The sequence below is a fragment of the Carassius gibelio genome, chromosome B6 (genome assembly GCF_023724105.1).
Source record: "Carassius gibelio isolate Cgi1373 ecotype wild population from Czech Republic chromosome B6, carGib1.2-hapl.c, whole genome shotgun sequence".
In the NCBI taxonomy this organism is placed as follows: Eukaryota; Metazoa; Chordata; class Actinopteri; order Cypriniformes; family Cyprinidae; genus Carassius; species Carassius gibelio.
Window position 1 is genome coordinate 7,064,661 of NC_068401.1, and position 16,750 is coordinate 7,081,410.

A 16,750-nucleotide genomic window follows, 5' to 3' on the forward strand; every position below is an offset into this window, starting at 1 on the left:
AATATATAGGTCAAGCACAGTTTAATTAAAAGTTTCCCACAACAGTTTGATCGTGATTGATGATTATGACATTAATGATTGATGACTAGTCATTAAAACTGTTTGGTTATGATTAATGATGAGCCACGATTGACAGTTCGTTCAGGAGTTCCATTATTAAATATATTTTGAAAGCCAGAAATAACGATTTTCTTGGAATTCAGGGCATTGCAAACAAATTAGGAGACAGGAATGCATGGGATCATAAATAAATAAAACAAAACGTAAAATATATGGTGCAATTTCTCGTCTTCTGACGAGATTCGCTTTGATTTGGGACTCATTTAAACTCAACCCATTCAGAATACAATTTTAAAATCAATATCAACTGCATTTGGAAACAATGCTTTCCAAAAATACCCATTTAGAATAAGCTGTAGATGCCAATTAGAAACAAAAAGAGATACTCAAGGAACATAATTTGGAGATATTGGAAAGGCTCATCTGTGCCTCAAGAGTGCACAAGTAAGACACTGTGCACTGTCTAGAGAATACAAGGAAAGACAAGTCATGCTGAATAAGCAGTAAGGTGCCCTTGATTTACTCAAAGCCTACAGAGGAACCAGATGGATCTGTGTCACCTGCCCAGCTTTGAAGTTCACAAGCCCCAGCAGGATATCCACCAAATGAGGGATCAAATTCTGTTTGATGCCATTTTCCCCTCTGTATTGGAAGATAAAATAATGTGAGAAGATTTGTCTTTATTGCACATAGCCAGTGTCTTATCCTCAAGTCTGGATAATGAAATCTGAGGTTAGGACTGCATTTCATAACAATGTTTGCTTGGATGTTTGGGTCACTGGCTCAGCTCGGAGGCAACAACCTAAAGTTTCCACACAGCTATATTCTATACAACAACAGTTCCTTCACCAATTTTTATAGTGTATGATTATCTTTGAAAATAATTACACTCTGAAATCACTAGTAATTTATTTATATATTTATTTATTTATTTTTTATGTTTTCAAAAAGACAGAAATGGTACTTAACACAGTGAAGAAAGACTGAAATATTATTTTCTTGTAAAGGATACTCGGATAAAAAGTATTCCATACGACCATAGAAGATATTACATCATATAATAATTAATAGTTTCATCTTCTGGTTGATTACGTCTTTAATTTATTTTTCCCTACATTTCTGCTATATGTACATTAACCGAAAGTCACCACTAATGAGCTAAATTTTGTAAAAACGTAATTTTCTGTAAAGTTGCTTTGCAACTTTTATTATATGTTTCAAGAAAAATTGTATGTGAGATGTATGCAATGGTTAAGTAAAAACAGAATTAAAATTTTTGGGTGAATTATTCTATTGATTTTTACAGCTGTAAAATATCAGTTTATGCTCACCTTAAGTTAAATCTTCACTATGAGAGTCCAGTGCACATAATTATCTAAAAAAAAAAAAGAAAGAAAACTTTTCTCGAAGGCCTTTTGCTCCATCTCTCATCAGTTTCTCATCTATTTTTTACTGATTCTTGGAAACTGCACTGGGCTTTGACACAGGGTCAAAAAAAAAAAATCTCCAACCCTGAGCCACAACAGAATCCAGCCTTTAAATTCCACTGGTTTTACTGACTGACACTTTTAAGTGTTTGGTTCACTCTGCAAAAGGATATGGATGTATTCTCGATTATCCTTTAAGTATTTCTATTGCAAAGACTATAGGATCATTGCTTGGTTTAATTATAACAGTAAATAGAGTTTAATTTGGTGCTGAAAAATAACAGCTTAAACAAGCTGCAGTGTTTTAGTACCTCAGTCCGGACAAGACCAGATTTTGACTCAGGTCCGAGACTAAGACCAAATCTTCAGGAGTAATTGGACCTCGTATGAAATCATAGAAAACATGGTCTTGAAATCTGACTTGAGATGGACTTGAGTCAGAGTCCAGTTTAGTCAACACTTCAGTCTGGTTTAAGTTTGTTTAGCTGGTCTCCTTGCTTTACCAGGTCGCCCCAAACCATCCAAAACCATCAAACCCGTTTAGACAGCAGAACTCTCAGCAGAAGATAAAACCAGCAAACCACCTTAGGCAGGATTTATTTTTTCCCCAGCAGTGTAAAGCATTGAAGGACAAAGGTTGTGCGAAGTTCACAATAGGAACAGTAACTGTGTTATGGTGGCATTCAGCAGTAGGGTGTGCTGTTTTGTAGCTGAATTCCAAATGACCTGGAATGGTAGGGTAATCTGAGATTCACTGGTTTCCTAATCAGTTTAAATTACGGAAGACTGCAGTTAATTGTCACACATGGGCGTTCATAAGGGCTATATGTCAGTACCTATAAGGTTTTGAGACAAAAGTCTAATTATGCAAATGAATATTTTCTCCAGCTGTATCTTTATGAATGTTTATTTTAAATACCTAGTTCAAAATCATCACAGCATATTAGAATTAGAGAATTCTATCTTCCAATTATTATCATATTTTAATTGTTGTTGCATAATCAAACGAACACAAAATACCGGCTTACAGAAGGTTTTCATTTATTGAAGCAAGTAGTCATGTTTTTTACAATGTTATGTTTAATGCCAAAATAATGCTTTAATATACAGTTTTTATTTTATTTTATTATTATTATTTTTTTTTTTTTTTTGCTGTTTCACCAACTGCTTTGTTATAGTGTGACAACATGTCCCATTGGGTTGATTGATGTGTGTTCAATGAACTGTATCCCTTATTGGTGGACATGATTAATTGCTTTCTTGTAGCCAAGACTTTAAAGCTTGTGCCTTTAATTGACTTTCAAAAATAAACCTGCCCTGAGAAATATTCACAGGAGTAAAACGTGTGACAGCTAGCACTCATCTCCCCTAAGTCAAGCTGTGAACAAACTGCACCTGCTACAGGGGGGAATGCTTTTGTGGAACAAATGAATCTTCTTACATATTAGGTTTATCCTGAGCTGCCCTTGTCATATCTCAGCATAGCACATAAACAGTATGAGCTTTATTCTAATGTACGGGGAATTAAAGCAGGGCCATTACACGCTATTATGGTTCTAATATTGCAAGACTGCAAATAAAGGTCCAGTTTATGACAGATATTCTATTTCTAATGCACAAACCAGAAAATGGCAAATGACATGGCACTGCATGCAGGAAAGGGCAGGCATTAGACAAGTGGTGCAAATGATCACTATAAAAATCTTCCCTTAGAGGCACTTTGCTCTGAATTTGGGGCGTGCTTACAAAGGCACTCAGCTGGAGGTGCATCAGCATGTTAGGTACCACAACTGCGCATTTCATCCACTGAGCGCCTGCTGGAGGAGGAGACACGAAACATATATACCTAACCAACCGTCTTTCTAGATCACTCTGCTGGTCGGAACCGATCACGGAGCACGTGCGCGCAGTGGATACGCCGGAGCGCTGTGAGTCGTGGACTAATTGCGGGGCTCTTGCGGGAATGCGAGGAACATCTCTGTGAACGAGAGGGAATAAATCTCGTCTTCATATCACACTTCGATTTAAAGGGCATTTATTTGTTGCTAAAAGTGAGAGAGCGATATCAGGAAAAATGTTGCCGACGACATTAGGGGGTTAGAGGTGCCGAGGTTCATCCCATCACTGAATATGGAGTGAATTCCCACGTCTTCTCTTATTTTGACTCGGATTACAGTGAACGGGAGCGCGTCACGGTGAGTTATATTCATTATCCACGCGCTATTACATTATTTAAAGTTAAGCGGTATACGCAAGTTTTATTCGAGATGCCAAATAATTTAATGTTTATACATTATGGATATCGTTATAAATATTCCTTATGTTAAGCGTTTCTTTTACACTTGAAATACTTACCACAACCCCAATTAAAATTCAATATTGACGGGGTGGGAATTTAATAATTAATTACAAACCCGGTTCTACTTACGATCTTTTAGTAGCCTACTTTTAAGGAAGGAATAGCCTGTTTGGGGGAGAAAACATTAGGTTACTCTGCAGTCTGTAGGCTATGTGGAATATTTTGGGATTTCAAAGGACAGATAGTCTGATAACAAAACCAAAAAAAAAAAAAAAAAAAAAGTGTCAAATATCAGAAGAGAAAATGTGGTGATTTCATCAATTTAATCGTTGTACATTGACAGTACATTAACCAATGATATTTTGTCAAAAAAGTGAAAATGATTCAATCAGCTGTTGGTAACGGAATACATTTTAACCACATACTTTCTTTTGGTCGTAGCATCACAGGGATGTAATGATTCACTCAACTCACGATTCGATTCGATTCACGATTTTGATTTCACGATTCCATTCAAGATTTTTTATTTAATTCATTTTTTTTTTCAAAATTAGATTTACGACAAATTATAAAATAAATGTGTCCTTTTATTAATGCTTCCCCTCAGACATACATTCACATAAACTCCACCCTTAATTGAATCACTTTTTTTTCATCTCAACCGATCTGAATCATCACATTTTTAATTGATTTTAATCCTGCTCACAGTTAATTGTTACATCCCTAATAACATGACTTTAAAAAAGCACATTTTGAGGCCATTTTATATTTTTCAACTTTTAAATTATATTATATGAACTCTGACAGAGCCATATGCTGTTGAAGTAGCAGCACATGTGTGATTTATTATGTGAACTGCACTGATCTTAGTCATGTAGGGCAGAAGATCAGATGGGGCACAAACATCATTCTTATCTTGCAGATAACCTTGTATTTCATCAGACTCAAGATATGATGTATAAGGGATATAAACTGGCAGGTGCTACCGGTCTTCAGCATCTCCATTTGTTCTGCTTCAAGTCATCCATAACACAATTCTCTTATAATACATCCCTCACACTACAGAAGATGTACTGTATATGGAATCCAATGGAGAGAAAATTCAGGGAATTGTGCTTAGCAGGCCTGGAAAAGTGATTTTTCTGGTTTTGCTCTGTTCTAAATATTTAAACGCATAGATATAGCTCTTTTGTAAATGGTTAACTTGTCAGCTTGAAACATCAGTCAGTTGAGGGTCTTCTTGGAGCCATCTGAATGCTAAAAATAATACATTTTACCTAATTCCACAAAGTAATCAGGAATGACTGGAAAAAGAATGGAAATTAATTTGCCGAAACATTTTAGAACACTACAGCTGTCAGTAAGAAAGTAAAACCACATTGTCATGTAATACTTTTATGATCCCACTTGGGTTAGTTTCCTTTGAAGTGAACCCTCAAACAAGTGTTATGTGGATCAATAAGCTATCAGCCTCTCCATAGATCAGCCAATTCCCTCTATGGCCTGGTTTATAATCTCACAATGGCGTGACTAAGCTTTGGGAACTTTAGGAAGGACATACAGGAGAAAATACACATTCGGCTCTCTATCCGCACCACATCTGCTATTCAAATAGGAATGGGATCCTTCTCTCGTGTGTTCATGTTTATTTATGGATGCATCTGGGATGCATGGCTCATCTCATAGTGTTGCTAACAAGCACAGCCAAATTAGAGGTGAGAACACTGGGAAACAGCAGTGTGCAGAATTCTGTCGAACCACTCCACAGCACAGCTTGGCTTCCTCTGAGACTATTTATTCCTCTCATTGTGGCGTATAAAGTTTATTTAGAGAGAGACTAAAGATAAATTTGAACATGTGGGAGGAATTTGTTAGAGATGAAACCTAAATCAATGTTAGTTTAAATAATGGTGAGGGTTTTTTTTTATTTCCCCCAAATTCTGCCTTCCTTAATATCCATCTCTCGAATTAGCTTTCTGCTGTCTGGATCACAAACATTTTCTATCGTTATCTAAGTGCATTTTCTTTATTAAATCTCTGGCTGAGGATTAAGGAATACTTCACCCGAAGATAAAAGCTGTCAATGTATTGTTCTAAACCCGTATGACTTACTTACTTCTTTGGAACTAAAACAAATTTATTTTGTAGAACTTATTTGTGGTCGATGTGATGCTATATTCCAATTTTGCTGAAGTCAAGTCAATTAAGGAATTTTTCACTAAAAATCTTCCCCTCCACTGAACTGTTATCTATTACAATCAGTCAAATAGTTATGTTTCCATCACCCTGTTTTAAAGCCATTTTGAAGTAGCCTAACACATGATGAGAAACGAGTGATGGAAATGCCAAATTTCGAATAAAAATGCCTTAATTAGCAAAAAAAAAAAAAAATATATATATATATATATATATATATATATATATTACACTAACTTGAGGTAATTTTTTACTTTTGTGAAAAAGGGTTAATGCGAATAATGGAATATGGAAATGCATTTTGTGAATAAATTCCTCCAAACGCATCACACAAGTCATGTGACTTTGTGCTATGGGACAGCAAAACTTGACTAACCAGTGGACTGATGTCGTTACACAGCATCTGAAATGTTGTTTTGGTCATTCTGAAATGCAAAAATTATTAAATTCATTAGTATCTCCTACTTTAGTTATATTTAGTGCCAGTTTATCAGGAAGTGATGATTTTGTATTTGACTCATTGGATGGAAATGGTGCTTTTTCGCAAATGTTTTATGCGATATTTAAATTTTGTGCATTAGCTAAATTCGCAACTTTGAAAGTAAACCCAGCTACTGTCTCTTTTAGACTGATTTTGGGAACCACATCAAGATATTTACTGAAGATATATACATATTGGTATTGCCAGTATTATTATATATTGTATATCTATTCTTTTCATGCTGTACATTATAAGGTTGTACATAGTGACTACATTTTTGTACAATTGTAATTTTTTTTATGTACTTCAATGAAACAGTGAAGAATTTCAATGTCAGGGTTTTTTATGTTTTTTTTTTTTTTAGGTGGGGAGGGTCTGCCACTGTGATTATTGGGTTGTGGGATGGCTCGCTGGCTGCTATCTTACTGTTAAATGCACTTTCTCTTGCTGCCCCATGACACTTCTACAGAAGGCACCTTTCAATTTGATAGTCAACAAAAGAGGAAATCTGTTTCTATGTTGGTCTACGAATCTAAATGATGCGCTGGATTGTGTATAGTATCCCTGTTCAAAGATTCTGCTTTAGTTTTGCTCACCTCTGTATTCGTTCATTGTTGGTCTTTTGCATTCAAGCTACAACATTTTATTACATTTATTCTATTTTATTTTATTTTGTGTTATTATTTGATTTAATGGAAACTATTTTTAATAGTTTTAGTTCACAATAACAACAGTGGTTGCAGCAGACACCTTCACAGTACTCTTTCCTCCAATGAATTGTTAAGGTTTGATGGTCAGGCATGCAACATGATTTATTCTCACTGTCTAAAACACAATATATAGTCAACTTCACCATATTGTTACAAGAACTGATGATTTATAGCAGAAGTATGAATCTAGCTCCCACACCAAATGTTTAATGTCAGGCGAAGTACCACCAAGCAGTTGATCTACAGTAATTATAGTCTAAAAGTACACGTAATGCTCAGGTTCAGGGCTTTAGTGTAAGAAGTAAATTAGCTGACACTTCTTTCCATTAAAGGGACTATCCCCATGGAATAACCTGGGGTTAAGTGGCTTGCTTAAAAGCATGATGGGGATGGTTTCAGGGGCCGTTCCCTCCAGAACCTCAGTTTGTCAAGAGATGAGTTTGTCAAGTATGATGCCTTTATCAATCAACAATAGTTTTGGGTCAGAATTTCTGTTAAAAAACATTAGGTCGCAACCTACTGAAGAACACAAGCCTAAACCTAACCCTAAAATCTTAAAAAAAATAATAATAATAATAATAAAAAAATATATAAAATATTATTCCAGAACTAGGATTTTGATCCAGGAACACGCCTACTGAACAAAATTGGCTAACAATGTTAGAATCAAATTGATATATGGGATTTATTTCAACCAAAATCGACATCTATTGTGGAATATGATTTAGCTTCAAATGGGAGATTTACTAATTGGCTCAATATGTAGCTTTTCTCATCTACCAGTGGGTTGCTGGCAGATCATTCACCATAATCATAAGAGCTTGGCATGTTCATCAGCGCTTCCCATACTGCTGATCATCTCTGTAATACGATGTATTATCCGTTTGTAATCACATGTAGACCGTTGCGCATGCTGGTCTAGTTCTAAGATCTTGACACAAATGAAATCAGCCTGAATTGCAAAACAGACACCTTTAACCACTTTTATTCCAAAATGTTCATGCTAATCAAGTAGTGATCTCATTTACTGGTGCAATAGAATCATCCAATGGCTTTTATCGCATAGCACTGTTGCAGAGGTGATGCTACACTGCCTCATTACATTTAGCGAGTCGAATGCTCATCATTTTGCTTAATAAGATGGTCGGTGGAAATTGGTGGAAAATGACACCACAGCTCAGTTTTTGGAAGACTCGTGAGAGATTGTTTGTGATTGCAATTCATGGCCCGTCTCGCGTGTAGCTGGATGTGACATGCACACAATTTGAAATCAACATCCAGTTTTTTAATTCGCATTTTCTTCTTCCAACATAAGTCTGCTCTCAGAAGCCTTGCTGTAGGGCATGAATTGTCCTTTATTTTGTTGCCTTACCAGTTAGCGTGCTTCTTTTTTTTTGGGGGGGGGGGGGGGTGTTGCATGCAGAGGTCACAATGAGAAACAATGACAACTGTAATGTTTTTCATTGGAGGACTGTAGCTACAAAAGCTACAAAAGTCAAAAGCTGAGCTGCGTAATCCAATCTGACAGAGTTTCCTGCGGCATAATGTGCCCCCAATCCACCCAGAGACCCCCGTCCCTGCAATTACTACAGACACCCCAGCAGTCATCCCTACTAGGATACAGCATTAAACAAGGGGTTTTTCTGAAGATTTTGCAATTATAATGACATGATAGCAGATTACCCTTTCTCTAAGCCTCATGCCTTTATTGATTTAAAGGGCCAGTAGAGTAGAAATGAGTAAGCTTTATTATGTAAAAGAACGGTGAAAAGAGTGTACACAAATGGTTTTAAACATCAGGGTGTTAAATAAAGACAGACTAACTGGTTCTATAGAAAGAAAGAACCACACAATCATATAGCCTCAGCCCATAGAGCTGGAACTGTGACAGTTAGGGATTTTCAAAGCAAAATAAAACGAGTAAAGGAAAGTCTCCAATACTAACAGGAGTCAGTCCCTCATGAAATGCTATAAAAATCCCTAAGTGCATGCCAATCTGTCAAGACTGCTTTTATTATAGTATAAAATACAGTGAATGTAGCTTTTTGATCCAGAAACCCATATGATTGCATATAAAAGAAGAACATATGAAGCATTGATATATATTTTAGCAAACAATAAGTGAATAAATTAAATATATTCATTAAATACCAAGTATGTTACCTGTGACTGTGCAACATTAACACAAGTTTAGGATGCCAGTTAATTAAACTTTTCAATCAAATTATTCAGTCTTTACAACAATTTATTAATTAAATTTTTCTAGATTAATCGTATCGTATTTGACCTAACTTGTCTATTATCTAGTATAATCTTACTATACTGATATAACATTATTAAGGAAAGGAAAATATGTTCCATTTGTTATTATTAACAACGTGAAGTGCATTAAACTTTACATTACGTCAAGGCTTCCCAAACACAAACTGCAAAGTTTTGTGAGTTTAATGAAAAGCTAATAATTAATTAAATCATAAAAATGTAAAATTAAAATAAATAGTTATAAAATAACATCAATCAAAAAAAAAAGAAATTACTCAAAAAACTGAAATATTTTATTTGTTTATTGGCATGTCATGTAACCTTTAACTAATGTCAGATAACGCATGCACATACAGTATGATACTTAATTATTCATTTATTACCTTAAAATCTCATGGGGTTCTTCAAGTATATATTTTAGGAGAAAAAAAGTTTGGGAATTAGGGAGAATCATTAAATTATGAATAATAGTAACTGTAGTTTGATTATGAGAAAAATGTAATTTAATCTAATTACAACTTAATGTAATCAGTTACTACCCAGCACTTTCTGAGATGGTGTTAAGTTTAAAGTAGTTCAGCTTAGAAAAACACGTCTCAAGACCACTGCTTTTTATTCCATTTGGTTGCACTCAATTTGCTTTTGAATGCAGGGATATTTCCTGCAAGATACCATCACACTGTAATTGAGATATGCATAAACCTCAAATGTAAATGGCTGCATTTCTGGTAATCAAAATGAAAGGTCCTCTGAAAAGTCATTGCGAATTATTCTGTCAGATTCAACCCTACGCAGGGCCTCAGAAGATGTCATTTTGCCTGGAAATGTGGGTGGAATGCTATGTGCTAGTGAAAGCGGCTAACAGTATTTAGGTTGGCTTCTAGCTCCTATTAATAGTCAAGAGAAAGTAGCTTTTGAGGTCAACAAATTCCAGCCCCCTGATTTCTCTGATGTTGCAGGTTTCTGTTTGTTTCTTCGCGATCACGAATAATAATGCAGAATTTAGACCGTATCAAGCTTCAGAACAAAGGCTGTTGCTACTCTCTTTAAATGTGCAATGAATATTTTGTACAGAGTTAACAGTTGGGGGTTTCTAACTGTCTGCTTTCTTGTTTTATTCTTCCATCGAAGCGTCGCTCCCATCTGTCATTCATACTCAAAACATCATTGCATTGATTTTCTGCACATTTTAACTCCAGTCTCCCAGGGCTTTTGTTTGCAGTGCTTTAATATTTTAGTCACCGTCATATTGAGAACATCTCAGTTGTTGACTTTCTCTTTGATCCAAAAACATTGTACCAGTATTTGTCCCCACAGTCGAGGTGATCACTTCAACAGAGGTGTAATCTCACAGATCTGTCTATAAAGGCAGCGCATCTGTCATATTTGACTCAGAATGTCTTATTTTAATTATTTCTGTAATTACTTTTCCCACAGATTATACGTCTCACATTCAAGGGAGAAATCATTCCATTCACAAGCAATTGGATGAGAGTCATACTTGCCCTTGGCAACTAAAGATGACGTTACTATGGAAACGACTTGTGGCGCTATCAATCATTGGCTGCCTCGCAGGTAAATTATGGTCCTGCTGTTTTTCAAACTGAATGTTTTTTTTTTTGTTTTTTTTTTTTCATTCTGTTTTTATTTTGGGCTGAATGCATATGTGTAACGGACTGTCATAAGAGCAATAATTTCTTTATAATCGTAAGCCTTAGATTCATTCAGTCCTTGGAGGAGGTTTTAGACAAGACACTGAAGTTGAATACGTGCATTCATTTTGAATGTTGTTTTGAATACCATTAAACTTAATTATCATGTTATGTTCAGAAAATAAATAACAATATGATATTGAGAAAGTAATGCTTTTTGGGCTTGGTTTTGGATGTAATAAACTTCAACATGACGTTTCCCCAAGGATGCAGTGAGATTGTGGCCCAGTACCTGTGTTTGTCAAAGATGATTATCAGGATTTCTGAGATGGAGGCTTGTCTGTATCTCACTTGAAACCGCTGCCTCTTCCTTCCTCTCTGGATGCAGTGGATTACAAATGCATCTAACTGGAAACTTATTTTTGTTAGTTGGTGGCAGTATTTACAACAGAAAGTTTGATTAATGAGAGTGCAGATGCTATTGTGAAGGGAAATACAGACTTAAATCATTTTCGTTTCATCTTGTATTCATGAAACTGAAACACAGAACAATTATAACCGACACATGCATCAAATATCCTATAGTTATGGTGTGTAATTTCAGATGTAATTTCAGATGATATATACAATCTTTCTTCTGTTGATATTACCACAACGGCAGCTGACGCTGGAGTTTATTTTCCTGTACAATGGTTTTACTAGCTTGCAGAATTATCTCGTAAATATGGATTCACAGTGTTTCTCTGTATAATATTAATTTATATAGAATAAAAAATAATGGTTATATTTTACATAATATTCTGACTTCTAGAAAAAATGAAGTGTAGGGAGCTGTGAAAGATGTGTGAATAATGGTATTTTTCTGTAGTTCGTTCTGGATATTTTTAGTATCAAATAAAAGCAACTGTCAAAGCATGCACAAGCATAAATGTGTGTGTATGTGTGTGTTTGTTTTTATTACATGGTGGGGACCTCAACATGTAAGCACACTCACATAGTGGGGACCAAAAACATAGTGGGATCCAAATCCCCCGTCCCCACAATGTTTTGCTTGTAATAGGCTAAAGATACATAAATACATAAAGATACATATACACAAACAGTTATTTTAGTAGTGTGATTTAAAATTGGTATGCAAATAAATACTTAGTTCAGTCATGATAACTCCAGAAAACTGATTGGTTCCTTCAATACTGGAGCATTAGCCAATCAGAAGTACTTCCTAATCCATGTAACCATATGTGTCTAAGCTGAAGCCGCCCTGCCGCATGATTATGAAAGCTTCTGTCCTTCCCTCCTCCTCCCCAGCACCACCTCCAGAGATCTACCATTTCCTGCAACAAAAACAAAAGGCTGTCCATTTGTTTTGATTTTGTTTTTTCAAATAAAGTCTTGTATTTGCTCTGCAGCAACGTAGCATGTGTCATACACCAAAATAAAGCTTTTGTACATTATGCTTCCCCTGTCAGTAAATGCTAGTTGAAAAAACTCACTCTGAGAGTTGTCATGATTGAACTGTATTTTTATTAAATGTACAACAAAATTACACAATTTTTTACACAAGATTTTCTCTGTCTCAGTTTTATCAGCAGAAGCAGAAGACACAAAGTTTCTTGGTCCGAGCTGGAAAAAGGAACCCGAAGATCTGATACTGCCCATCCACTCTCCTGAGCAGGAGGCTGTTTTAACTTGTGAGGCATCCGGAGTCCCTTCCCCTCAGTACAGGTTTGAGCCCAGTCTAGTCTTCTGTGCTAGCAGTTTATGCATTCTTTCATTGCTATTACAAACCATTTAAGTGGTTGGTTTTGGCAAATTGGCAGCTTATTCCTATAAAGATCAGCTTGAAAAGTAATGGCACTGATTGCTATTGATTTTCCAGGTGAGAGGCAATTTATTTGTCCTCCGTGTTTGCCATCGCATAAATCCAGTAAACTACAATATTTCTAACAGCCTATCCCAGTGGCGTCATGCTGTGACCAATTTTCCATTTGCTTTCCAGAGTTTCACCAGTGTCACTTTTAAATGTGTGTCAACTGCTTTACTAAAGACTCATCAAAAATAAATAAATAAATAAATAAAAAAACATTAGCCTACTTACAGAGATATGTTCAAGATTCATTACTTCTTTGGTGTGTACACATCTCAGCAAGAGCTTTAGGAATTAGCACGCCAAATTTATCTTACTGAGAGGGTAATGCATGCTACTGTAAGGACGGAAATTAGCTTTGAAAATGGGAGGGGTCTAAATGACTAATTTGTGCTAGAGATTCTAAGATACTGTCCCGCATATTCCCTGGTGAGGCGTCTGCTCTGAAAATAGCAGCGTGCTCCAGCTCTGTGGTATATTGTGTTTCGTAGCTTGGGTCAGCATCATGTAAATGCTCTGGCAAGCGCAAGGGAGGGAAGTAATAACCTTGTGAGTGACATTCGATTTAAACACTTACATTTCCCTTTAGTGCATCTTTGTGGAAAACACAGATTTAACTCAACATTACGAGAATATCAACGTACAGGAAGAAGAAGAGCACAGTGACAGTTGAAGTCGTGATGCTACCTTCACTTTTGCACAGCGGTAGTCTTCAAAGTCAAATTAGTTTGATTTTCGACCCAGCTCTTGACTTATTTATGCAGATATGTAACCATAAATAAACTCTGGTAGAAAGGAAATTAAGTGGCTTATGCATATATTCAACAACATGCAAAATAGTCGTTTTCAGCTGTCAAACTGAAATAAACTGCACTTCCTTTAATTCTTTCATTTCTTTCTCACAGATATATGGTACATTTGGTTTTGGATTGTCATTAAAATCATGTTACCAAACCAACTGGCTGTGTGATTGCTTTTAAACATTTTGTATTTTTAGCCATTTCCTTTTTGCATAGTTGTCTTGGAACAGCGAACAGTGATGCTACAACCTCCATTTGTTCATTTTAGCATAATGTTTAATGAAAATGATTTTTTTAATAGATATATAGATTTTCTATTAAAAACAGTTTAAACACTGAACGTATTAATTCAATTTACTATATTTATAATTTGTCATGCTACAGTTTCAGAGTAGTTTCCTCGACACTGGTAGCAGCTGTGTATTGTCTTGCTTTGAAGACCACCATAGATTTTATCTCAGGATTCTGGGGACATTTTCTCTTTGTGTGTTTGATAAAACCTATACCCATCATTCAGTGAACTTTACAACAATACATCCAGACACTGATAAGATCGGTGACACTCTAAAGATAATTTCTTGAACTGAAAAGAGACATTTGCTAAGTTATCGCTGACAGTAAATTCTTCAAGGCTGGTCTTATAAGATCCAATCTGGTCAAAAGGCACCCGAAAGGTTCGGTCCACACTAGAACTCATTTCGAGTGTGTTGAGCAAACTAATGTTGACTGAAGGGTGGCCAGTTCTGCTGCGAAACAGTAAGAGGAGGAAGAGTCTCCAAAGAACATCCAGATACTTTCTTTGTCAAGTGAAATTGTCAGAGTTCCAGCAGAGTCTGGTGGTATTTCAGTGTCTGCAGGGGCCAATGTGAACTTTGAGAACACAACGCACCAGGCTATTTTGCATCTTCGTTTCAGATTCCATAGAAAAGTAACTGAGTCAGAGGAGAGCAGTTGGCTGGCTTCTGCTTCTCTCTCTCTCTCTCTCTCAAAAAAAAAAAAAAAAAAAAAAAAAAAAAAAAAACTTTTTAAAGAAATACAGAGTTGCTGTATTTTATTACATTCATGGGATTATATGGAATCAATACATTTATTTTGCTTACATATTTATATAGAAAGAATAAATAATTTATAACATAACATTAAACTCATAATCAATACCATTACGATTTATTTATTTACAGTTTTTATTTAAATAAGTCGTTTATGCTCACTAATGTAGGACACTAATTATTATTACAATTTAAATAACTGCTTTCTATTTTAATATATTAAAATGTATTCCTGTATTGGCAAAGTGGAATATTCAGCAGCCATTACTCTGACGATGGCTTGATCCTTCAGAAATCAATTTAATATGCTGATGTGGTGCAATATTTGTAATATTATTTTTGTAAGGTTTTTTTGTTTACCCAAATGTTTTTAACATTGTAAAAATCAATGCAAATGTAACAGAAAGTTTTGAATGTGAATACATTTTTAGAATGGTAGTGTGTGTGTGTGCGTGTGTGTTTGTGTGTGTGTGTGTGTGTGTGTGTATATATATATATATATATATATATATATATATATATATATATATATATATATATATATATATAATTTAAGTTAAACATACAATTTAACATTTTCTGACTTTATCCTTAACTAGGAAACAGATTTTGCTTTTAATAAAATGTTTGTTTTCCTTAGCTAACTTATTTTTCATTTAACTGGCTTGTGATGATTTATTTCTTATTAATATCTGAAGGCCAATAAGTTTTATTTATTTTTTGTTGTTGTTGTTAGATTTTTTTTCACCTAAATTTCAGAGAATCACAGTTGTAATGAAAATTAAGTAGACTTCCCCCTTCAGACATTTGTGTGAAAATAGCACAGCTACTGTTACTAAAGTTATACCATGATAAACTGTTGTAAAGGGTGTTGATGTGTAGTTTGAAAAGCCTTCATTTCTATTGGTGTTTCTCCACTTGTTTTGTCAGCGCTGTTTGCTGAGGCTGTCCATCTGTTTGAGTTGTTTGACTTCCTCAATAGTGCTTTTAAAGCAGAAAATTCTCAGCAGAGTTCAAATGTGTCACAGGTTTAGTGACCTGTGTCGTGTTGTCCAGCACCTCGCTTACGCAATTATATTTTAACACATGTACAGAACATGCTGATGTGCTTCATGTGACACTCACACATAACAAGGCTTCTTTCGCTCCGGTTAGATAGTTGGTCTGCGCTTTGAAGAACGTTTAGTGCTTAACATGTAGAAGCACAGAGCAAAAGATCTTCAGCATGCCGACATTACACAGAAAAAATAAATAAAATAAAAACAATTCACAGTGCAGTAACAACCCTGACTCTATAGCATCTCTCTAGTGATCTGTGGTTTGTTTTTTGCTCCAGTAAAAGCCAAGTTGTATTAATGTGGTAGTGTGGGTCTGCAGGGATGGATAAGGTAGGCTATGAGGGAATTTGAAGCCACAGGATAGCTCTTACCAAAAATCATTTGTGGGCTCTTGTGGTCTCCAAACACTCGTAGAGCAAGCATTTGCATTATACATGACAGCATTTAGCGGACATCTTCATCCAAAGCGACTTACAAAAGAGGAACAAAAGCAATTCGTCAAGGAGCCTGCAATATTTGTAATGTACGATGGCAGGTTTATTTGACAACTAGATTAGGAAGCAAGAGTGTGCAAGTGCATTGATTTAATGGTTTGGGGTGGTTAAGTGATTGCTGAAGAGATATGTTCTTATATAAGGTCTAAGAGTAAAGGATTTGGAGAGTGCCTCATGAAAGAGCAACAAGGCGTTTCTCAGTTGTTTATCTAAGTTAACTTCTTTAACATTAATTTTAACAACTTGCACACATGGTATGCATTTTTATCAGATCATGCTTTCCTGGGGAATCAAACCCATCGCCTCGGCATCCTCAGTGTGAAAGATGTTCTGTTTCACTCACTTTAGGTCTCCCTGCGATGCTGTTTTAAATCCTTTGAAAAAGCTCAGAATCT

General features: G+C 35.5%; 1 protein-coding gene across 1 annotated transcript in view; it reads left to right on the plus strand.

Moving 5' to 3' along the window:
- Nucleotides 1-3,318: 3,318 nt before the first annotated feature.
- The window catches only part of LOC127960258 (contactin-3-like), a 56,988-nt gene continuing 43,556 nt past the window's right edge, over nucleotides 3,319-16,750 (plus strand). The window contains exons 1-3 of the mRNA XM_052559896.1: nucleotides 3,319-3,682; nucleotides 10,873-11,010; nucleotides 12,668-12,812. Coding sequence (XP_052415856.1) covers nucleotides 10,956-11,010; nucleotides 12,668-12,812 — 200 coding nt within the window. The 5' untranslated portion in view covers nucleotides 3,319-3,682; nucleotides 10,873-10,955. The remainder of the gene's footprint in view (nucleotides 3,683-10,872; nucleotides 11,011-12,667; nucleotides 12,813-16,750) is intronic.